We start from the raw sequence: 24,054 nt of genomic DNA, 5'->3' as shown, positions 1-24,054 counted from the left end.
GGAGAGAAGGACAAGGACGAGAGAACATGAGAGGGGGGATTAGGGCATGGCGGCGCCCATGGCAGGCACGCCATAAGGTGTTCCTCTCCAGCAAAAAAACAGCAGAAATCCACCACCAAAAAACAGGTAGAATTGCCACCAACGTGATGGAGAACATGCCCCAACATTGTTGATCGAATCCCCTCTCTCCAGAAAGAAATCTCCAGAAAAAAGGTGACCCCAACTTCTCAACCTCCCCAAATCCCTATGTAACCACTGCCTACACTCGATTCCAAACAAAAACGATGATTTAGAGATCCTGCGTACAGACCAAGATAATTGTCCTAATTATGCACGAAAAGTATACTTGTCTCCGGTTGAAAAATTGGATGAATTGGTTATTCCGACTGTGGTTGTTATAAAAATCTGAGTACTTTCAACTGTGGGCTGTGTATGCATGGTGCTGATTCTGGATTACATGTGCCTAAGTGTGTGTGTTTGTTGATCGACGCTAACCCAATATCTAGCATAAATGGATATTTTGACTCTAACCCAGTAGCTAACCCAATCCATTACCACCATGCATGTAGGTAAAACTGCCAGATGATTGAATCTAAAGTTGCCACATGGTCGTTTAAATTGCCAGGTCTGACCTATGAAAACGACACCATATTTTGTTTACATGTAACAGCCATCTAACAGAAACCATTTCAACAATATCTAGCATAATTGGATATTTTGACTCTAACCCAGTAGCTAACCCAATCCATTACCACCATGCATGTAGGTAAACCTGCCAGATAATTGAATCTAAAGTTGCCACATGGTCGTTTAGATTGCACGATCTGACCTACGAAAATGACACCATATTCTGTTTACATGTAGCAGCCATCTAACAAAAACCATCTCAACATTTACATGAAATGGTTAATTTGCTGCGGTTATTATAAACAAATAACCATGCAAAACTGCTACAATGGTTTGACCTTGCAATGACAAAGTGTGCACTAGTTTGACGATGTATTTCCTTATCTAAACAGGAGGGCGCCTGCGAAAAAGGAAAAAAAACGAAAGGATCGCCACATGGAAGGGGGCGTGGGCAATATCTTTCCTTCATGGGGCTTCCCATCATTGACCCCGGATGATGTTTTGGCGGAAACCTTTGATGGACTGCATGCCTCATACCCGCTGCTACCGCTGCTACATCAAGTCATATCGCTTTCGCAAGGTTTTTTAAAAAAAAAACACTTGCATCTGTGAGATTGATTATTGGTCAGAAATGATGTGCTGCGGTTCATCTCAACTTAAAAGTTGCCATCAATGTCATGCTAAAAATTGCCAGACACTGGATACTGTAATTACATACATGTGAAGTAAACCATGCATTGCTGGTGCAGGTCCGCACGATGTCGATGAGGTTGCGGTTGATGCTACAGGTCAACGCATTGCGTATGAAAATGGACCACGTCACACAGATATGCTGCATGAGCCAGTGTTGCCGCAAGGTATAGCGAACAAAAAAAGAAAAGAAAAAACAAGACAACAGGGTTTCCATTGTCATTTTCCCCCCTCCCCACCCCCAATTAATTTTTTTGTCTAATACTACTCCGCTGCAGATCCGTGCACTAACGTGGAGCATTCAGAACCGAGTAGGTTTGCTGACAGTGTCTCCCGTGTGCTACTTCAACAAGAAAGGCAGGAAGTAAAAAAAGAGTTGCCATTTTAATTGACATGAAATTGCCATAACATGAATTCTAACGTTGCCGCGTGGTAAGGTGTTGAGCTGCCCATGACAATACGACAAACATGGCAAAAGCTTGTAGTTGCCATGGAACGACTACATCGGTTGCTAGTTTTCCGCATGACGCGCTGGTTGATTTTTTTCGCCTACATTACACAGTTTTCATGTAATTTTGTGCAGATCCAAGTCGTATAGGGGGCCCTACGCACACTGAACATGTCGGGACATGCACGGTGCCAGAAACCCCTTTGTCGCACGGATAGTGGAGAAAGGGCAGTTGATGGAGATAACAATGAGGATGACGAAGATGCTGATGACGTGATGTGTCAGCTCCTGCGAAACCAGCAGTGGGCATGAGGTTCGATAGCATTGCATCAGCTAAAAAAAACTATCTGGACTATGCAAGATGGAACGGCTTTGGCATAAGGATAGATTACCAGAGGCCTATAAAGAGTGGCAAAACAAGCCGAGCTCAGTTCGTATGTTACTTGGCAGGCAGGAACAAAAAAGAAAGGGAGGACCCATAGCGTCCGGAATCAATGGTCCCCAAAAGGAAAAGAAACATTACAGAAAGGACTGGTTGCCATGCAAGAATGAAGGTAAAGCTGGATGGTGCAACATATATCATGGAGCAGTTTGAGGAAGAGCACAACCACAGTGTGTTAAAGAAATTCGATCTTGGCAAGTACTTGCGATCGCACCGCCACATGCCGAGGGAAGAGAGGGAGTTTGTGAAGCTTCTGCATGCTTGCAACCTTCGGACAAGCCAAATGATGCAGATCTTGTCAACCCTACATGGCAAGCTGAACGATTTGTCGTACACAAGAACAGACATGGCCAACTTCAGAGCGGCACCGCGGAGAGAGCATTGTGTAATGGACATGAAGTATACGCTCCGGTATTTCAAAAAACTGAAGAAAGAGGATGATGACTTCTTCTATAGCTTCAAGCTAGACGAAGAAGATAGGGTGATCAACTTGTATTGGATAGACGCAGAAGCCAGGAGATCATACAAGTACTACAGCGACTGCATTTCCTTTGACACTACATATCTGACAAATAAGTACAACATGACGTGCACGCCTTTCATTGGAATAAACAACCATTGTCAGTTGGTTCAGTTTGGGTGTGGGTTCCTACGAAACGAAGACACCCTCAACTTCGTATGGTTGTTCAATACATTCTTGGAAGCGATGGATGGGATTGCACCCGCAAATATCATAACAGACCAAGACTTTGCAATGAGGAACACGATATTAGAGGTTTTCCCGGAAACAAGACATAGGAATTGTCGCTGGCACATTATGAAGAAAGCGCAAGAAAAGATGGGTGGATTCATGGGCAGGAACCTGGAGTGCACGCTGATTTTGAGGACTGCATAAACAATAACTTCACACCGGCAGAATTTGAGTTGAAGTGGAGCGCAATGATTGAGAAATATCAAGTGCAAGATAATGAGGACTTATCATCTCTATGGGAAAACCAGACAAGTTGGGTGCCTGCATACTTCATGCTCAGCTTCTACCCTTTTTTGCAATCCGTGCAGCGGAGCGAGGGGTTCAATGCCGTGTTAAAAAGATATGTTAGCCCCAGCAATTCAATATACGACTTTGCGCAGCAATACTCGGTTCTGCAAGAGAAGATACTAGGAGCAGAGAGGCAAGCTGAGGCTGAAACGGCGCTCACCGTGCCGAAGAAATGGGGGTTCAGCCCGATAGAGGAACAGGTGAAGTTGGTATACACAAGAAGGATGTTTATCAGGTGACACGGAACCCCCCCCCCCCACTCGCATCTCTGCCATGATATGCGCACACAAAAGTTTTTATATTTTCTTTTTTAGGCATTGCATTTATCCCTAAAAGTTGTCAGTGTAACACAAGTTTAGTTGCCAGTGCCACATTGATGAACTTGGCGCTATGACACGCATGACACATACCCCCCCCCCCCCCAAAAAAAAAGGTTGCCACCCCAAAAACTATGAAGAAGAAACTTAGTTTGAAAATTCTCAGGAAGGTCCCGCTGAAGAAAAAAGATTGGTATTTATAAAATTAATGAAGTTGCCAAAGGGGGCTGTTTAAAGCAACCACATGATTTCATATGCTGTTGCCTCACAAAAATCATAATCATATTAGCTTGTCTTTTGGTAAAAGTTGGTACTATTTTAGAAATAATGACATATACAAAGTTGCCACATATTAAAAATCCCAAGTTGCCAGTGTCAGATGGCTAGGTTTGCCAATCTAGAGATGCTTAGTTTGAAATTCTCACATAGGCTGCTAAAAAAGAAATGGGAATTTGTATTAAATGAAGTTGCGAATGGGTGGTGCTAAAAGTTGCCCCATGTTTTCAAGTATTGTTGCCTTGCAAAAAAAACTTATTAACTATATTTGATTTGCTTGGAGCTGCAGGTTTCAGGAGGAGCTACAAATGACATCCTCGTACCATTGCGCGCGGACTGGGCAGAACACATTTGAGGCCATTTCGATGACTGGCCATTCCGGACAGTACGGCGCCAGGACATTCAGGTTGGCTGCTGATATAGAGGCAGGCATGTACTCTTGTGAATGTTGCAAGTTTGATAGGGACGGGATTGTGTGCTGCCACATTCTAAGAGTTATGCAGCAGGAAGGGGTCAGGGTCCTGCCGCAGCACTACATCCTCAAGAGGTGGACGTGTAACGCAGATGCCGCACTCGGGCCGCACAGCACGCAACAGCTAAACCCCGCGCAATAGGAGATGCCAGAGAATTCTAGGAAGCTGATGCGCTATGCAACAATGAAAAGGGGTTTTGGTGACATTGCCAAAGAGGCTTGTGATGATCAAGATGCAGTTAGGATAGTAGAGAGGCACATGAAAGCAATGAGAAGCGAGATGGCTTCACTGAGGAAGAGGCAAGAAAAAGATGCGAGAGCAAAAGAAGCGATTGGTTTGTCTAGGAGACAAGGTGTTGTACCACTGGGGTCTGCGTCAGGGGCTGCACAGGAAGGATCAACATCCGGGGGGGGGGGGGGGGGGAGGGTCTGCGACAAGGGCTGCAACTGAAGGATCTGCTGCGGGGGCATGCCACCGATGAAACTGTTACGGATCAAGTTTCAGCTGCATCAACAGGGCGTGAGATTAGGGACCCGCCTATGACAGCAACAAAAGGGAGGCCCAGGGAGAGGCGTTTCAAGTTAGCGCTGGATATCGAGCCAAAGGCACCAAAGAAAAGAGGGCGATGCAGCATTTGCAGATCGGCCGATCACGATGCGAGGACATGCCAGCAAAGGATGGCAGATCGTGCAGCGTGCAGTTAGAGCAAAAAAAAAGGAAAAAAAGAGTCGGCAAAATGCGCATCTGATAATGATCTAAATTTGTCTTGCTATAAGAACAGTTAGTAATATGTGATACTTGGCGGAAACTTATGATGATTTTGAAAAATGTGATGATTACTACTATAAAGTGGAAGTGTAACGCAAGTAGTCATTAGTTGCCATACTCAAAAAACTAAGTATTGCCTTGAGATTTTGAAATGTTTGGGCCTGCACTGTTATGTGTGTGATTTACTTGAGATATGCACAAAAAATAATTTTGTTAGAAGAAAAAAATACAGAATTGCCACACAGACGTGGTGTGAAGTTGCCATCTTTTATTACGTAAAGTTGCCATCACTGAGTCACATAAAAAAGTTGCCAGTAATTACATAAAAGTTGCCCATAACTAACCACATAAAGTTGCCAGCAGATTATTTATGTCTTTAAAACAACATAGGAGATGCAGACAAAAGACCCATTTTATCACTCACCTCATTTGGTGTTTTCTTCTATGAATTCCTTTGCATTCGTGTTCTCGTTAAAAGGCTGGGTCGCAATCAACTTGTAGGTGAGAACCTTCCTCAATTCAACGATGTCATCTGGCTCTAGCGCAGGCACGAATCTCCCATCCCACTTCCTCATGAACTCCAGCATGTAAAACCCGCAATCATCGCTGCAGGACGAAAACGGGGGATATGAATATGCACTAACTTAAAGCGCCAAAAAAAACCCCAAAAAAATGCAAAACATGGTGTATCAAAAAATCATGCTTACAGGTTGTTTTGCTTTGGCACATCAATGTGTTGAGTGGTGAAATCTTGTATCTGCAACTTGGCACCACCATAATACTCATGCCATGCATGTTTCATGTGCTTGATCATTTCGCGGGAGTGTGATTGAAGGACATCATCATCCGGCCCGCAAAGGGAGTCGAGAATCTCAAACATTTTTTGCTTGGTATTGATCGAAATAGTATACCAATGACCGGTTTTGTCATTCCCTTCGCCCCATGTTTGGATTAAGGGAAACATGATCTGTACAATGTGGGAAAAAAGAGAAATATATGAGCACAACAAGTATTCTATTTCTTAAAAAAATAAACTGCCATGTATGAAGCTATATAATTGCCATAACCCCCCTAGAAGCTAGATGTATAAAGTTGCTAGCATGGTCCAGATATAAACTGCCATGTATAAAGTTATATAATTGCCATAACCCCCCTGAAAGCTAGATGTATAAAGTTGCCAGCATGGTCCTGATATAAACTGCCATGTATGAAACTATATAATTGCCCCCTCCCCCCCCCCCCCCCCCCGGAAGCTATATGTATTAGTTGCCAGCATGATCCTAATATAAACTGCCATGTATGAAACTATACAATTGCCATAACCTGGAAGCTAAAAACACCCACCATTGCCTAATGAGAACAATCACAAAAAATAACTTACAAGATTTTTTCGGGTGAGCTTTGAACCAATCTCCTGGCTGAAAGCTGCCTTCACCACATTGTGCTTGATGTTTCCTTCCGATATCTTCTTACAAACAACATAAGACATCACAAGGCAATCATTTGTATTGATGTACTCAAGTGCAGCTTCCGCGACATTACTTTCCAACTGACCCCTTGGCTTGACACATGCAGCAAGCTCCCTAAGCTCGACCCATGTTACTCTACACTTAATTATATGTGTCATGCACAAATCAGACCTGGCCCCAAAATATCCACACAAAAAAAGATGGTGAAAAAAACAGCGATTTTCAAAACTGGTCGCGTATGAGAGTGCATGGCTGACAAAAAACAAAAGAAAATGGAAAGTGGATCCCGGTTTACAACAATATTCATGAAAAAAGAGGAGGGAAAAAGGGTGGGATGTCTACTTACTCCTTGGACTTTGCCGTCTTCTTGGCATCGCCATAACGTCTAACTTTCCTTTATAGCTCATTCTCGGCGACGGTAGCTTTGATATTGCAATATGGCCCGCGCACATACTTTGAAGGCTGAACAACCCTCTTGGGGATAACTGTTGTTGCTGGAGTTGCGTTGCACTCAACGCCCTGATCAGTTGTTAACTTTTTCATAGGAGTCTCAGTGGTGGTGGGCCCTGTCATGCATAAAGAGTAAAAAAGAAAAAAAACTGTCAGCACACAGATGTAGAAAGTTGCCACCACGCATGACGATAAAGTCGCCACAGCACATGGCAATAAGTTGCCAGACAAAAAGAAAAGAAAATCACAGGTTGCCATGGATAAAAAATGCAAAAGATGTGTGGCAAGCATGAACAAAAAAAACGGATGCAGGTATTGTCAATTTATAGTACCTGCAGAACCATACGAGGAGGCCGCGTTTGCTTTCCGGTATTCTAAGTCGAAAGCGTCAAAAATATCAATCTCTCCCTGAGATACATACGCAGGTGACCCGCAGGTGACCCTAGGTAAACATCAGCTCCCTTGGTCTGGTCTGTGTGCGCACCTGATTTATTGCAAAAAATATATAGAAAAGGAGATAAGATTGCCACATAGAACATAAAACTTGTCACATGGCATTAAAAAAATGTGTAAAAAGAGGGGAAAAAAGGATCAAATGGGCAATAGAGTGCACACCAGCCTTCTCATCTGGGAGTACGACCGACACGTGTTTTGCTTGCTTGGCGTCAGGTTCTCTAACTTGATCACTCCCGCCCGTGGGTGTGCTTGCTTGCGGTGCTATCGGACTTACACCAAGATCACACGAAGGTGGGGTGAATGCCATCGGATGGCGGTTACTACCATGGGCATCAAATTTCTTTTTGGACAGTCCGTCGCTTGTGCCTGCTGGTACTGATGCATCACCAGCAGCAGTGGCTACAGATTGCCGCCTTGAGATCACACACTTGCCCTTCCGAGCCCCAATTTAGCAGCAGCTTTTGTTCTTGTGTGTTTCTTCACTGTGGTTTCATTTTGACCAACAGTGCGGTTCGCAAACAGTAGGGAAGCAGAGAACATGCCTGTGCGCAATCCAACCAGCCCCTCCGCAGCTTCTAGACCTGTTGGCGATAGCTTGTCAACCAAATCCCCCCCTTCTGCACCTGCTTGAACCGTTTCAGGTGCACCGCCTAAGTTAGGGAGTTCCAGTGGCGGGACAGCAGGTGACACGATGTCGACCGGCCTTGAAGCTGACCCGATGAAGGGGGAGACAATATCAACCGGCCTTGAAGCTGACCCAATGACAGGGGAGACAATATCAACTGGCCTTGACGCTGACCCGACGACAGGGGAGACAATATCAACCGGCTTTCTCGCTGACCCGACGACGGGGGACGAGGCTTCAACACGCCTGCTGTCGGGAGCGGTGACGGCCCCAGGGTCTGGCAATGCAATGGCTACATCCTTGGCAGCAGACCCAAGAGCGGCGCTTGGAACGCCAGCATCTGCAGCCGGCGCCGTCAAACTTGTTGGATCAACACTATGGCCATCCCCCGCCCTTGGTACTTTTAGCATTCCCCGCAGCCTATCAAACACGGCAGTGGTTTTGCGTAGTCCATCGAGAGCATTTGCTTCCTTTGCTTCCTTCGTGGGACGAGAACGTGGTGCCCTGTACGTCAAACAACTAAAATTATACAAAGTTGCCACATCGAAAAATGGTGGAATTGCCATGTTATGAGAACACAAAAAAAAAAACACGGCAAAAATGAATGAAAAAGAATTTTACGGGACAAAAAAATTTATACATACTTTTCATGAATGCGAGCAACAGCATCGTTTGATGTCCCATCCATTTTTTTAGCAATGCGGGGAGAACTCCCTGCAGGTACCGTAGCCTTTGGATGCACCTTTTCAGTGACTCTGGTGGGACAAATTACGGTAACAGGAAAAACAAAATAAAGTTGCCATCACTACATACTTGTAGTTGCCATGTAAAACAAACATGGAGGGAGAGGGGTCGAGCATACACGTACATTTTAGGGATGCAAGCTGCGGTGGTTACATCATCATTTAGGGGGGCCCCTGTTTTGCGAGATAAACGAGGAGAACTCCTGGAAGGTGCAACAATTTTCATGGGCACCTTTTTAGCAACCCTGGGAGAAGGAAAAAATAATAATTAAAAAAAATGTGTACCAAACAGATGAAACATGTATTGAAAAATTCATAAAATTCCATAAAAAACAGAAAACAAATTGCCATATAAAAAATGGTTCATTCATACTTCCCGAGGGCAGGAGCTGCAGCAGTTGAGACCCCGCCGCCTGTCCTATCCTTATTTGGATAAAACCGAGGGGACCTCCTTGCAGGTCTAGTGCTTTTTGTTGGAACCATCTTACTAACTCTGGAAAACAAAATAATATGAGAGCAAAAAAAATATACTTGACCTGCAAATAATAATATAGAAATTGTTATAAATAAATATATAAATTGACACATCAGATATCATATACTTGGCTTGCCACATAAGGTATTGGAGGAGAACGGGATACCTCGGTTTCTTGCGATCCACAAAATCATCATCGGATGACGACTCGCTCCTGGATCAATGAATACAAAAATCATCATCGGATGGTTGACAATTACTACAACACAACATGAATATAAAAAACGGAGCAATGTGCATCTATTACACTACTCGCCCCCCCCCCCCCCCCCCCGCCATAAAGCATGTCGGTTGCCGGAAAAAAAGAAAATGATGACAACAGAAGATGTAACAAAATCTACCTCTGCCTCTTTTAACTTCAGTTCACCAGCTGCATTTCCGGCGGCTCCGCGATGGACATCTTTCACATTTCTCGCCGCTGTTGCTCCAGCGTCTAGCTCACCTCCGCCTGTCCCAGACTCATCGTTCTGTACCACCTCAACATTGGCATTTTGATCGGCACACTCGTTGTTGTCCGTGGCTTTATTACTACAACACGACATGAATATAAAAAAGGAGCAATGTGCATCTATTACACTACTTCCCCCCCCCCCTCGCCATAAAGCATGTCAGTTGCCGAACTGTTTTGGCCAAAATTGCCATATCAACAAAGCTATAGTTGCCTCTAGACACTACATCATATCTGTTGACGCACTGTTTTTGACCAGAATTGCCATATAATCACAGCTGCAGTTGCCATAAAAAAAAGAAAATGATGACAACAGAAGATGTACCATAATGTACCTCTGCCTCTTTAACTTCAATTCACCCAGCTGCATTTCCGGAGGCTCTGCGATGGACATCTTTTACATTTCTCGCCGTTGTTGCTCCAACGTCCAGCTCACCTCCACCTGTCCCAGATTCATCGTTCTGTACTGCCTCGACATTGGCATTTTGATCGGCGCACTCGTTGTTGTTCGTGGCTTTATTACCACTGCCATCTCCCCCATGGCCGTCGTCTTTGTCCATTGCATCGTCATGATTCCCACCATCTTGAGGGGCATGGTGCGGGTCGTCATCATCCTTGTCACTGTCAGATCCATCGTCCTTGGGGCTGCTGACCGAATCATCATCACTGACGTAATCATCATCGTCGTCATCTTCTGACCCACTTGGCTGACTATCCATCTCAAACCTGCCCCTTGCAGAACGAAAACGCGTCGGCACACCACCAGTTACCGCATGCAGCCGGCAGGACATTTCTTCACTTTCTGGGGGTGTCAGCCCAGTCCATCCTTGCACGAGGTTGCCAAGTAGGGACGTCATCCTTGAAGCAAACTGACCCACAAGTGTTTCAACCTTCTTCCGCGTCTACAAAAAAGAAGAACATTCAATAATTGGGGAAAAAAAAGAAGACTTAAGGAACAAAAAAAAAGGTTGTCTTATGGCTATAACAAAAGAAAAACAGTTTTGAAAAAAGCAGGGGAGGCAAAACAAAAAACAGAATACCTTTGGCCTGACGTTAGGGTGGCTGTTTAGACGAATCCACCTAGAAAACTGTTGAGGACCCCAAAATAAGGTATAGTTCACAGCGTAGTCGGAGACGAGCTGATACAAAAAAAAACACAATTAATGCGCCAAAAAAAAGAGAGAAAGTGACAACTGACATGCCAATAGGACGAAAAGGTATCAAAATAAAAATCGCATAGCTGAACCTGGAGATTCCCAAAAGAGCCATCTTCTTTCGTGTCAGCTCGAATGACTTCATCAATCAATTGATTGGTCCATGCGCTCACTCCGACCGGGGCGGTTGGCACAGCAAGGCCAAGCTCACTTATGTCCAGGCTATCAACATACAACAGCTGCATAAAAAAAAAGTGAAAACCCACCTCAATAGTCCATGGATGGGAAAGGGAATCAACAAATTGTCGTCATTATAAGGGGATCAACAGACAAAAAATTGCATACCATCAGGTAAAGACGACAACCCTTGTTTAATTTCTTCTTAGACAATGCTTCATGGAGTTGATCAATGACAAACTTGCAGAAATTATATCTGTGAGCATTGTGAATGTTATCCTGTGTGCTAAAAAGCTTGGTTGTTACAATATTCAATATTCCACATGTGTTTTCAGGAAAAAATGGATTTACCATGATAACTGTATGAGTTGCCTCCAATACAATATAATAAGTTGCCAATCACACAAAGGATAAATTGCCAGGGGCAAACAGGTATTAAGTTGCCAATCACATAAAGGATAAATTGCCAGGGGCAAACAAGTATTAAATTGCCAGGGGCAAAACAGGGAAAAAAATATTGACATGCCAAGCACACGGATGAATATGTTGCCCCAGTTATGAGGATGGGTGAAAAAATGTGTAAATTGACATGACAATAAGGATGTGATGATGACAGAACATAGATAGATGTAGATAAAAATGGGATACCCTCCAATACGAATGACAAAACATAGCACTGCAGGATAGCACCTGTTGCTTATCCTAGTGCTTGTAGTTGGTGCTATTATAGTGCTCATGATGTACATCAGCACAAGCCTCTTAAATCTGTCCCCGGAGTCCGTCATCTCCTTCAACATAGTGTTCACCTTGCTGTGAAGGGAGCTTTGGATAAGTCCATGCCTGGGAACAGCTCCGGTGCAAGCCGGGCCTCGATGTCCTTGTCTACTCTGTATGGCACCGGCAACTCGCCGCGTGGTGCCCCAAGGGCATTGTAAACAGATTCTTCAGTCATCGGGATCCTGCCCCTTTCAGGCAAGACAAGACACCTATCATGTGGATCGTAGCAACTCGCAAGATGATCGACCAAACGATTGTGTAGCTTGGTAGTCTTTATATGGAGAAATGACGGCCACCCAATAATCCTGAAAGACTGCTTTTGGCCACCATTGAAATGATCATACAATTGGGTCAGCCCATAAGGGGAAGCCCTGTTCCTTGCATGAACAAGCGGCTGAAAAAAAAGTAGTTAAAGAAAATAAATCAGTGTCAATTAGATGATCGGATGATCATTCCAATGATGGCCATCAAAAAAACACCAGAAAACAGGGGAAGTTGCCATGTCAATCTTTACTAAATTTGCCATATGAGAATAATACAAGTAACCATATACATGTAGAAAATGTAACATTTCTAAAGCTTGACCTCAGTAGTAGCAAAGAAAAAGCATTCAATTGACATGAAAACAGATAGTGTTGCATTCATTTGACATGAATAGATAGTATGATCCATGAATCATCTTTTACAAAAGATGACATATATGAACAGTGAAAGTACCCATACACAAAGAGTTAAAAAACGGGTAGTATTGCAGGCGCTTTTATTTCAAAATAGTAACAGCATGCATTTAACATTTGTAGAGTTGCCACGAAATACTTATAACATTGCCATGTCAGGAGAGTAAAGGTAACCATGTGCATGCAGTTCAGAGCTGTACCATGTAAAAATGCCATTCCAACCGTTACTAAAATTTCCGTGACAAGAAACATATAGTTACCTTTGTGTCTTCACTGCTCGAGTCATCGCCTTCCTAGCCATGGCACAACTAAACCACTTGTAACCACTTTGTCAATTGTAACCTAGAAACGGATACACGTGTTGGATAAGGGCAGAAAAAATGCATACATATTGCTACGCGCAAAAATGCCTAGATACTATCATATGAACCACATCGTATGATACACCAGGGTACAACAACGCATCACTAAAAAGCCAAAAAAGGGCATGATATTCAACAACTTGAGTACATGATTTTACATAAAAGGATTGTATTCAACAAACGTTCAACAAACAGGTACATGATTCACCACTTGTATCAAACACTAGAATACATCGCCCATACATCTTACATCACATATTTCGCACAAAACCCCACCTAAGTAACCTACAGAACAACCCCCTGCCCGTACCCTTATTGCCCAATGCAGAAACGGAAAAATGCAGAAAACGAGATCAAACTCGGATCACGAATGACACACATGCCCCCCGTATATTTAGACAATATTGACTGCAATTGAAAATCAGAAGCGATGAAGGGCGATTAATCATCAACACAAAAAAGAAACGAATCACTACGCATGCCCATGAAAAACAGATTGCAAAACCCTACACCCCACACCCCTTGACACCGAGATGCATAATCCATGCCAAAATCTGAAAAATCAACACTAAAATCCGCACAGATTCTCTCCAATCCGCCAATCCAACGGTACACCCCCCCGCTCCTGCCCCCGTAGGAACGAATTCCACCACAAATTTCTCGCGCGAGACCACCTTCTACTGGAATCCACGACGAAATACGGTGCCAAAAAATGTCACAGGGTGGCGAGTGAGGAGGAACAGATGGCTCTCTAGGAGAAGGGCACGGGGAATACCTGCTGCTGCGCCGTTCGATTGGACCGAAACCACGATTTTCCGGCCGGTTTGCCGGCGGCGAGATGCAGACGAAATCGCCCTCCTCTTCACCCCCCCCCCCCCACAGGATGAGAAACCCGCCGGCGGAAGGAGGACAGAGCGCGAGTAACGACAACAGTTTGGGCAGAATAAAGGGGGGAATTAAACGCGCACCTAACGGAGATTAGCGAGCGAGGGGAAATTGGACAGGCGCGGTTGCCGAGGTTCAAACTGCTACTTCTGGGCCGTGCGATTCAAAGCAACGGAGATTCGAACGCGAGCGCAGCACGGTGCGCGTGGAGAGACACGCTAGCGCTGACGTGGAAAGAGTTGAGACAGGTAGAACACGTGGCATACGCTGGGATCATGCGCGCGAAAGAACGAGCAGCCAGGAGCGCGTCGCGCAGAAAGACACGCGCGAGAACGTTCACGCGATATAAATTCTGATTAATAACTCCTTTCCACTTTGGATGGCGGCCTGCTGCCAGCTCCACAAGGCCGCAACTCCCCCGACCCCGATGGATCCATCTCCAATGAGTGAAGGAGCGCAAGGCTTCGAGCAACCCACCTGGAGGAGAAGCCCACGAGGATCCATCTCCAACGAGTGAAGGAGTGCAAGGCTTCGAGCAGCCCACCTGGAGAAAAGAAGCCCACGAGGATCCATCTCCAACGAGTGAAGGAGCGCAAGGCTTCGAGCAGCCCACCTGGAGGAAAGAATATGGATGCGAGCCGATGACGCATGCGAGCCCACCTGGAGGATCCATCTCCAACTATTTTTATTACTACATGCTTTTTTTTGTGAGAAGGATACGGATGCGAGCCGATGACGCGTCATTGTTGCCGATGATCCCCTACCGGAGCTGGGTTGACCTTGCTGATGACGGCTCAAGAGTTCTCGTACATGTGCTCCTAAGGAATAGCATTTCTGAGCTGTCGTCGGAGACGTGAATCGATCTAAATAACTTGACTCCACGTCTCGCCGACATGGGTAGGAACCCTAATCTCGGAGGTCCCGACGTCGATTCCGTCCTAATGGACGAACTTGAAGGAACCAAAAATCAAAAAGACCAGCTCACAACGACGCGCCGCCATCTGCCGACGTTTGATGACGCCCTTCTAACTAACTAACGTGACAACACGAAGCAAGTCCACAAGCACAAAATGCATTGCACCACCAATTTGCATTCGACCTCCCACAGGCCACAGCACACGTAGTATGAACAAGCCTTTGATTCCGTTGCACTCCACGCCCACCGCCTGATCCGATCATCATCATCCTGCCATTTATTTATTCCCCTTTTGTTTTTTTTTGTTTTCTCTTACTCCTAACAAACCATGAACCAATTATCTCCATTATCTCTAACGTGACGTAAGCAAAAACGGCAGGAGTACGTGCCAGGCACGAACCCCAATACTCTCTCTCCGTGTCTCTGCTCGTGGGACCCACCCGCCGGCCACTGACAAAGCAGCTTGAGCGGAGCCTAGAAAAAGCCGAGCCGAGCCGCCGCTTCCTTCCCAAACTCCTCCTCTTTCTCCGTCCCTATCGCCCGATCGCTTCTCCCTTCCTCTTCCCCGCCGGAACACGCAAGCCGCAGGCGACCCTCCCCTGTAGAGCCTACGCCGTCGGGATCTCTCCGGCCATGGATCCATACAAGGTACGGCCGATTCTCCCGCCCCCGTTCTGGATCGATCGCCGATTCCGCCGCTGATCTGACTCGATTTGAGCTTTTGTTCTCTCTTTTCTGCAGCACCGGCCGTCGAGCGGGGCCAACGCGGGCTTCTGGTCCACCAACTCCGGCGCGCCCGTCTGGAACAACAACAACGCGCTCACCGTCGGGGAACGAGGTATGTACGGACAGGGGACTGACTGACTAACTAACTAACTGGCCGTGCCGCGAACCGAGTGGCCTGGTTTCCTGGTGGTCGACCTTCCCATGCCACGCGAGATCTCTAGTTTAGACTCCCTGCTTTGCCTTGCTCCGCGGGACGTGGCGGTCTGCGTTAGCTTGGTGGAGCTCTTTTTTTTTTTTTTTGCTCATGGTCGTAGAGGGTGATGGTCTCTCGATCTGTCGGAAGATGCAGATTGCCCCTGTAGTCGTTACTCTTGTGATTACAAGTCTCTATGTACACCGATGTTTCTTTTTCAGCTAGCTATTTGTTGAGACTAATTTTGTTATGCTGTCCGTGTATGTTTTCATGCGTTTGATTCGATGCACCTTGCGGTAGGAACAGAAAAGAATTAACTTGTATAAATTTTGTGTTTATGCTGCTTAGCTTTAAACTTGCCGTGTTCCTTTATTCCTGCCTAAGAAAACTTGGTGAGTTCCAACCTGAAATCTTGATATTTTTCGTCAATCACTGTCATGCCATAAAGTTGCTCAAGGGGGAGATGATAACGATGAGGAACTTTTGGGATCAACATGTCATCGTCCAGTCACAGTGCTTATTGGATTATGTGAGGTGACAGGAAGTTCCACGATAGCGTAGTGGCGTGTGATTTGTCTAGTTGATCTGTGGTAGATTTACTGATGTAGGACCGGGTTTACTCCCAGCATGAACAAAATCCTAATTCATCTATAATTCAGCGTCGCCCAAAGTTTTAAAGTGATTCGAAGTCAAAGGTTTGATTATTCTAAATGAAAAATGCTAAGTCTCCTGTCAATGATTATAAGTTGATCCACTGTGTTCTTCTTTTTGTATCTGTAGCTACACAATGGTGCTTCTGTCTTTAATTTCTTGTTGCATGTTGATTTGTGGCTTGATGTGATGAATTGTTCATTTCGCAGGACCTATCCTCCTTGAGGATTATCATCTGATTGAAAAGCTTGCGCAGTTCGACAGGGAACGTATCCCTGAACGTGTTGTTCATGCACGGGGAGCCAGCGCAAAGGGGTTCTTTGAGGTGACTCATGATATTTCTCACCTTACCTGTGCTGATTTTCTCCGGGCTCCTGGGGTTCAGACCCCAGTTATTGTCCGGTTCTCTACCGTCGTGCATGAGCGTGGAAGCCCTGAGACCTTGAGGGATCCACGTGGTTTTGCGGTGAAATTCTACACCAGAGAGGTACTAATGATTCATTTCTATTCATGTGCTTGCTGTTATGCTTTGAAGATGAGACCTCTGTTAAAACTACTTCATGATGATACAGTTTCAGTACTTCCCTACATGTTCGCGTATGTGCAGTTATTTTCTGTCAGCATGTCATTTGCCATAATGCCTTTTTCTGTAAGCCATTGAAGCATTGAAAACTAGTTAGCTGGTTTGAGCTGGTACAGTAAAATACTGGCAGCTTTGATTGTGCTTTATCTGTTCAGTGTGTGGACTATTTATACAGATGCAAATTGAAATCATACCTCAAGTTCACTTTTATCTCTGTTATTAAAGGATGGAGTCGCCTTACCTTGTTCTCCCATATATAGATTATGCAATCAACGGTTTATCATCAGCACTTGAATGATCATGCCAACCTTTTCAGTCATATCGCGTAAGTATCTTGATATCTGCCATCATGACTTTTCAGGGTAACTTTGACCTTGTTGGGAACAATATGCCTGTGTTCTTTATCCGAGATGGGATGAAATTCCCTGACATGGTCCATGCTTTCAAGCCAAGTCCAAAGACCAATATGCAGGAGAACTGGAGAATAGTTGACTTCTTTTCGCACCACCCGGAGAGTCTGCATATGTTCAGCTTCCTCTTTGATGATGTCGGCATCCCACTCAACTACAGGCACATGGAAGGTTTTGGTGTCAACACCTACACCTTAATCAACAAGGATGGAAAGGTTCACCTTGTTAAGTTCCATTGGAAGCCTACATGTGGTGTCAAGTGCCTCTTAGATGATGAAGCTGTTACTGTTGGAGGCACCTGTCACACCCATGCCACAAAGGACTTGACTGATTCTATTGCAGCTGGGAATTACCCAGAGTGGAAGCTTTTCATTCAGACCATTGATGCCGATCATGAGGATAAGTTTGACTTTGACCCTCTTGATGTCACCAAGACCTGGCCAGAGGATATCATCCCACTGCAGCCTGTTGGACGGATGATCCTGAACAAGAACATTGATAATTTCTTCGCAGAAAATGAACAAATTGCTTTCTGCCCAGCAATAATTGTCCCTGGAATCCACTACTCTGATGATAAGCTGCTACAGACAAGAATTTTCTCCTATGCTGATACCCAGAGGCATCGTCTTGGTCCAAACTATCTGATGTTACCTGTGAATGCACCGAAATGTGCTCACCACAACAACCATCACGAAGGCTTCATGAATTTCATCCACAGGGATGAGGAGGTACCGTGTTCTTTAGTGCTTTTATCTCCTGCATTCCTATGTGCTGGAATGCGTCTTCCTATTTGGGTCCATTATGCAGTTTTGTTTTTCCAGTTGATGGAATGAAAATGGACTTGCATCTATTTGCCTTGATTTTTAGGTGAACTACTTCCCTTCAAGGTTTGATCCTACCCGTCATGCCCAGAAGTACCCTATTCCAACTCGTGTTCTAACAGGCTGTCGGGAAAAGGTACGCAACAGTTTACTGCCGATCTTCAGGCTTTTGGCATAACTTTTTTACCTTATAGTACTCAGACCCTCCATTTGTAGTGTTTCCAAATATATTCTTACAAGTAAAACTGCTCTATATGCGCGTGAGTTTTGACAAAAGGTTTGCTACCTTTCTACTGTTGAATTGCAGTGTATTATCGAAAAGGAAAACAATTTCAAGCAGGCTGGCGAGAGATACCGGTCTTTCGACCCTGCTAGGTTTGTCCCAATTCAATCTGACTGGCTTAGCCACAGAGAAAAATTTAAACCCTTTTCTTAACTGAACTGTTTTTGGTATGAAACACAGACAAGACCGTTTCATCCAGCGGTGGGTTGATGCACTCTCAGATGCTCGTGTTACCCATGAAATTCAGGGCATCTGGATCTCATACTGGTCACAGGTACATCCATCTGTTGTTTTCCACTGTCAATCGTGTATCAGCTGCCAATGGTTGACCGACTAACTATGGAAAATTGTGCTGAAACCATGCTTTTACCTATGTTGCAGTGCGACACGTCCCTCGGTCAGAAGCTGGGGTCGCGGCTCAAGGCGAAACCAAATATGTAAATCGACAAGGAAGAATGAAGTAACACATTATCCCAGCAGTTGGTTGCAGTGAAGCCAAGAGGGTGCGGCATGAACTGATGAAATGTGCAACCCGTCTGGGTGAAGTCATGGATTAATAAAATGTACACTGATATATGTAATACTACTGGTGGTGGGTATTGTGAACCAGTTGCCTGGATTACTGAACACTCGTCGTACTGTGTCTTTTGCAAAGAGATAATAAAGACAATGTGATGGCTTATCTTGCAATTTTTGTTGTATCGTGAATGATCTCTTGGCTTTACACCTACTACGATATTGTGATAAAAAATCAAGCAATTGCGGGGCACTGTCAGACAACCTCTGGGCCCCTGCACCGGCGTGAGCCAGGGAGGAACGATCCTCTACAGCCATCGGATTGCTCCGATCAGGAGAATCCAGGCCGTTAATCACGCTCTGGCCCAGAGGTCTGAATGCATCAGACCAGACTTACGTTAGATGTAGCGATAGGATCCTATAGGAACAGATCTTGTTCAAGTAAGGTCGTGAAGCAAGTGCTCTATCCCAGCCTTATAAGCTGGTCGCGCTGCCCTTAAAGTGGCGAGGTGGTACTAATGTGTGTGTGGCGTGCAGCGAGGAGCAAGCCACAGAAAGGGCTTTGGGAGTTGGAAGGACTCGTTATGGCCCATGTACAATTGGGCTGGAAGAGAACGAAGAAAGCCCAGCCCGTCTGCGAAATACTGGCCTCGTCGCTTTCTTTCAATCAGTTTTGGATCAACTGAAGCCTAATCATTATTGCTTGCTCCCTCTGTCTCATAATATTAAGTGACGACATGTATGTAGAAGTTTTTTAAATATAGATACATTCATATTTGGGCAAATCTGAGCCACTTAATATGAGACGGAGGGAGTACTTTTTACTCAATTAAACCTTACTAGCCATAACAAAAGTAGCAGATTTCGATAAAATAAAAAGTAGCAGACACAGTGCCAAATGTATATATAGAAAAGATCTCCGATCTTCTGGGGAAGGTGCCAGAGGAGAAGAGAAAAAAAAATTGGGCGTTGTATAGACTCCTGAACATCACAGAACAGAACATACAATTGTTCTCTTTGGTCGAGTCAGCTTTTCAAAGTTACTTTTGTTGCATTCCAACCACTTTTTGTTGAAATTTCATCCTTGCATACTTCAGTGCGAAAACTGTCAGCTGCAACTTCAGGGCAATGGTAATGAACACCGAACTTCCAGTCCACTGTCAAGGGCCTGGTTGTTTATTCATAGCACAGTTCCTTGATAGACCAGGTCACCAGGAGGCACTAATCAGGGTCAACAGTCCAGCACCACAGTTTCAACAAAAGTCGTCAAATTCGGCCAGGGTCACCAACAAACAACAGGAATAAGTGGGAGCACTCTACTTTAATTTGGAGAAAGGCTTGCAGGCATCCTGGAAATTCTGGATTGGGAACAAAGATGCTTAAAACTCCTGGAAATTTTGGTTTGGAAAGACAGAGATCTTGTAGCTCAATACCTCCCAACACAGCAAACCATGTGGAGGAGGGTCACACCGGCATGGCGACAACTCGTCGGAAGCAGATGTCTGGTCCTTCTTCTCCTGCTTTCCACCATGGGGATGACCATGCGTGCGGCAGCTTTGTCGGCGGGCCATGACGGCGATGAGAGAGCTCTTGTGGCTTTCAAGGAAAAGGTCTCCGACCGTTCCGGGGTGCTGGCATCCTGGAACCAGAGTGTCAGCTACTGCACCTGGGAGGGCGTCAGGTGCAGCAAGAGACACCGGTCAAGGGTGGTCGTGCTGGACCTCCACTCCCAGGGGCTGTCTGGTACCATCTCCCCCGCTATCGGCAACCTCACGTTCCTCCGGTATCTCGACCTGAGCATCAACCCCTTGCACGGCGAGATACCTCCCAGCATCGGCTCCCTCCGCCGCCTCGAGTACCTCGGCCTGCAAAGGAACATGCTCACTGGTGCGATCCCAATCAACATTAGCCGCTGCACCAGCCTCAGGAGCATGACAATTGCTGACAACAAGGGGTTGCAAGGAAGCATACCTGCTGAGATCGGTGACATGCCGTCTCTAAGTGTTTTACAGCTCTACAACAACAGCCTCACTGGGACCATCCCGTCGTTACTTGGGAATCTCTCTCAGCTGACCAAATTATCCCTGGCAGCTAACCATCTCCAGGGATCAATCCCTGAAGGCATTGGGAACAATCCAAATCTCGGCTTTCTTCAGCTGGCCATAAACAATTTCACGGGTTTGCTTCCTCTTTCGCTATACAACCTGTCATCTCTGCACAGATTTTACATGACGGACAACAATCTGCATGGCCGCCTACCAGCTGATTTGGGGAGAATCCTTCCTAGCATGCAAGTGTTTGCGATTGGGAATAACCAATTCGCAGGATTTGTGCCTCCATCAATAACTAATCTATCTAGACTCCAGGCTTTCGATGTTCCAAATAATAGATTCAACGGGGTTTTCCCTTCAGCGTTGGGCAGATTGCAATACCTTCAATGGTTTAATCTGGTCGGGAACATGTTTGAGGCAAACAATGAGCAAGAATGGCAGTTCCTTACTTCTTTGACAAATTGCAGCAGGTTGCAACTGATGTCCATAGAACAAAACCGGTTTTCGGGGCAATTGCCAACCTCATTGTGTAACTTGTCCACCAACATCCAAGAGATAAATATTTTTGCTAACAATATATCTGGTATCATCCCATCAGATATTGGAAATTTAATAGGTCTTGAGGTGCTTGTTCTTGGCCGCAACTTGCTCGATGGGATCATTCCTGAGAGCATAGGGAGGCTTACACGATTGAAGGAGCTATATCTGGGTTTCAACAACTTGTCAGGATTTATCCCATCCTCCATCGGAAACCTCACTGGTCTATCCAAGCTTGGTGCAAGCTTCAACAGCCTGGAAGGACCGATTCCATCAAGCATTGGAAGACTGACCAAACTTACACAGCTAGGTCTATCCAGAAACCATCTTACTGGCTCGATTCCGAGCGAAATTATGCAGCTATCATCAATCTCAATATATTTAGCTTTGTCTTACAACTTGCTGAAGGGACCTCTTCCTTCAGAAGTTGGTAACTTGGTCAATCTCGAAAAGCTCCTCCTATCGGGGAACCAGTTGTCTGGTGAGATACCTGCTACAATTGGTGGCTGCGTAGTCCTGGAAACCCTCTTGATGGATGAAAATTCATTCGAAGGAAATATCCCTCCCAGTTTGAAGAACATAAAAGGGCTTGCCGTACTAAACTTGACGAAAAATAAACTGAACAGCAGCATCCCAGAGGATCTGAGAAATATTGCCAGCTTGCAGGAATTGTATCTTTCACACAATGACCTATCAGGATCAATCCCCAAACTACTAGGTTGTTCGACATCACTGATCCACCTCGACCTATCCTTCAACAACTTACAAGGTGAAGTACCAATAGAAGGGGTTTTCAGGAATCTTACTGGATTATCAATTGTCGGAAACAATGAGTTATGTGGTGGAATACCACAGCTTCACCTGCCAAAATGCCCAAGCCCTAATAAAGGCTTGTCAAAGTCTCTGAGAATAGCGGTCCTTACAACAGGAGGTATCCTGGTCTTACTTGCAGCTTTTGCAATAGCTGGATTTCTTTACAGAAAATTTAAGGCAGGACTAAAGAAGGAATTAATGCCACCTCAATTGACCGAGATTGACCTTCCCATGGTTTCATACAACAAAATTCTCAAAGCAACAGATGCCTTTTCAGAAGCCAATCTGCTCGGAAAGGGAAGATATGGCACAGTATACAAATGTGCTCTAGAAAATTTTGCCGCGGCTGTGAAGGTGTTTAATCTGCAACAACCAGGATCCTACAAAAGCTTCCAGGATGAATGTGAGGCACTAAGAAGAGTTAGGCACCGATGCCTTGTAAGGATCATCACATGCTGTTCAAGCATCAACCACCAAGGTCAAGACTTCAGAGCACTAGTTTTCGAGCTCATGCCTAATGGCAGCTTAGACCGCTGGATCCACCCAAATATTGAAACCCAAAACAGAAATGGGACACTCAGCTTGTCACAGAGGTTGGATATTGCCGTTGATCTTGTGGATGCTTTAGACTATCTTCACAATGGTTGCCAACCTTCCGTCATCCATTGCGATCTCAAGCCAAGCAACATTCTTCTCACTCAAGAGATGAGGGCTCGTGTTGGGGATTTTGGCATTGCTAGAATTCTAAATGAAGCTGCAAGCGAAGCTTCTGTGTGTTCCCTTAGCTCCATTGGAATAAGAGGCTCAATCGGATATGTTGCACCAGGTAACTTGACTATGTTTCCCTTGTGTTTCACATCATCAAATCTAATTAGAAACAACTTTTGTGCATACCTGTTTATACACCAAATTGTTTCAATCCAATGTAGAATATGGAGAAGGGCTTTCAGTATCAACATATGGTGATGTGTACTCCCTTGGCAACACTTTGATAGAGATGTTTACAGGAAGGTACCCAACAGATGATATGTTCAGAGATGGGCTAAGCCTGCATTACTTTGCAGACGCAGCAGCTCTTCCTGAGAAGGTCATGGAGATATCAGATTCCAACATCTGGCTGCATGATGAAGCAAACGATAGCAATGATACAAAATATATAACCGGAGCCAAGGAATGTTTGGCTGCCATCATGCAGCTTGCTGTCCTATGCTCAAAGCAATTGCCCAGAGAGCGGCTGTCAACAAGCGATGCTGCTGCAGAGGTGCATGCTATCAGAGATTCCTACCTCAGTAATCAGTGATGAAGTGACGTCAAATCATATCAAAATACCAGAAACCACTATCATATACCGATTAATATGGGTTCTTCAAATTTATTCTTGAAGTCGGTACTATATTGTGATGTAAACCCTGTCAACTGGTACTGTATTCTTGAATTGTTCACTGTCTACATATTATCATTTGCAACAGCATTTGGTGTGGTCTAGGGTACAAATAAATAAGACAATGGCGTACGTCTTCCAAAAGTTTATTTCAGTCCAACCATCCCTGAATAAGTCAGCCTGTAACTGTGAGAGATGAGTCTCAGCTTGCTTATGATTTAATCTAGATTTCACAGATAGCTTCCATTCTAGGTTGCAAGGTTCTGAGATTGAGAATTCTCCACATTCTTAAGGTATAATTGCTCCAGTCATTGTTGGCCCAAAATTCATATGGC

General features: G+C 45.0%; 3 protein-coding genes and 1 non-coding gene across 4 annotated transcripts; 3 read left to right on the top strand and 1 right to left on the bottom strand.

The window, feature by feature from the left end:
• The first annotated feature begins 3,146 nt into the window (after positions 1-3,146).
• On the top strand, positions 3,147-4,453 carry LOC104582084 (protein FAR1-RELATED SEQUENCE 5-like). Its single transcript, XM_024457388.1, has 2 exons — positions 3,147-3,481; positions 4,129-4,453. Exons 1-2 carry the CDS (start codon positions 3,147-3,149, stop codon positions 4,451-4,453), a joined length of 660 nt encoding a protein of 219 aa, XP_024313156.1.
• Positions 4,454-15,240: 10,787 nt separating this feature from the next.
• On the top strand, positions 15,241-19,111 carry LOC100839582 (catalase isozyme 1). Its single transcript, XM_003563195.3, has 8 exons — positions 15,241-15,402; positions 15,496-15,592; positions 16,534-16,811; positions 17,269-18,045; positions 18,185-18,274; positions 18,446-18,513; positions 18,602-18,695; positions 18,803-19,111. The coding sequence occupies exons 1-8, from the start codon at positions 15,388-15,390 to the stop codon at positions 18,860-18,862; spliced, it is 1,479 nt and encodes a 492-aa protein (XP_003563243.1). The 5' UTR covers positions 15,241-15,387; the 3' UTR covers positions 18,863-19,111.
• Positions 19,112-19,187: 76 nt separating this feature from the next.
• LOC112270326 lies at positions 19,188-19,388 on the bottom strand. Its single transcript, XR_002962718.1, has one exon. It is a non-coding gene; the product is annotated as a small nucleolar RNA U3 (small nucleolar RNA).
• A 903-nt stretch (positions 19,389-20,291) lies between these two features.
• Positions 20,292-23,954, top strand: LOC100840190 (putative receptor-like protein kinase At3g47110). Its single transcript, XM_003563197.4, has 2 exons — positions 20,292-23,164; positions 23,268-23,954. The coding sequence occupies exons 1-2, from the start codon at positions 20,389-20,391 to the stop codon at positions 23,636-23,638; spliced, it is 3,147 nt and encodes a 1,048-aa protein (XP_003563245.3). The 5' UTR covers positions 20,292-20,388; the 3' UTR covers positions 23,639-23,954.
• Positions 23,955-24,054: the final 100 nt, after the last annotated feature.

Source organism: Brachypodium distachyon, chromosome 1 (assembly GCF_000005505.3).
Source record: "Brachypodium distachyon strain Bd21 chromosome 1, Brachypodium_distachyon_v3.0, whole genome shotgun sequence".
NCBI lineage: Eukaryota > Viridiplantae > Streptophyta > Magnoliopsida > Poales > Poaceae > Brachypodium > Brachypodium distachyon.
The sequence above is the reverse complement of the archived record's forward strand: the minus strand, read 5'-3'. Positions and strand labels throughout refer to the sequence as shown.

Excerpts from the sequence above, each read along its gene's own strand:
- LOC100839582 (XM_003563195.3), top strand. Across the intron at positions 15,593-16,533 it reads GCTCACCGTCGGGGAACGAG|GACCTATCCTCCTTGAGGAT; the intron begins GTATGTACGGAC and ends TTCATTTCGCAG. Across the intron at positions 18,275-18,445 it reads TAACAGGCTGTCGGGAAAAG|TGTATTATCGAAAAGGAAAA; the intron begins GTACGCAACAGT and ends GTTGAATTGCAG.
- LOC100840190 (XM_003563197.4), top strand. The coding sequence starts at position 20,389 with ATGTGGAGGAGGGTCACACCGGCATGGCGACAACTCGTCGGAAGCAGA. Across the intron at positions 23,165-23,267 it reads AATCGGATATGTTGCACCAG|AATATGGAGAAGGGCTTTCA; the intron begins GTAACTTGACTA and ends AATCCAATGTAG.
- LOC104582084 (XM_024457388.1), top strand. The coding sequence starts at position 3,147 with ATGATTGAGAAATATCAAGTGCAAGATAATGAGGACTTATCATCTCTA. Across the intron at positions 3,482-4,128 it reads ACAAGAAGGATGTTTATCAG|GTTTCAGGAGGAGCTACAAA; the intron begins GTGACACGGAAC and ends TTGGAGCTGCAG.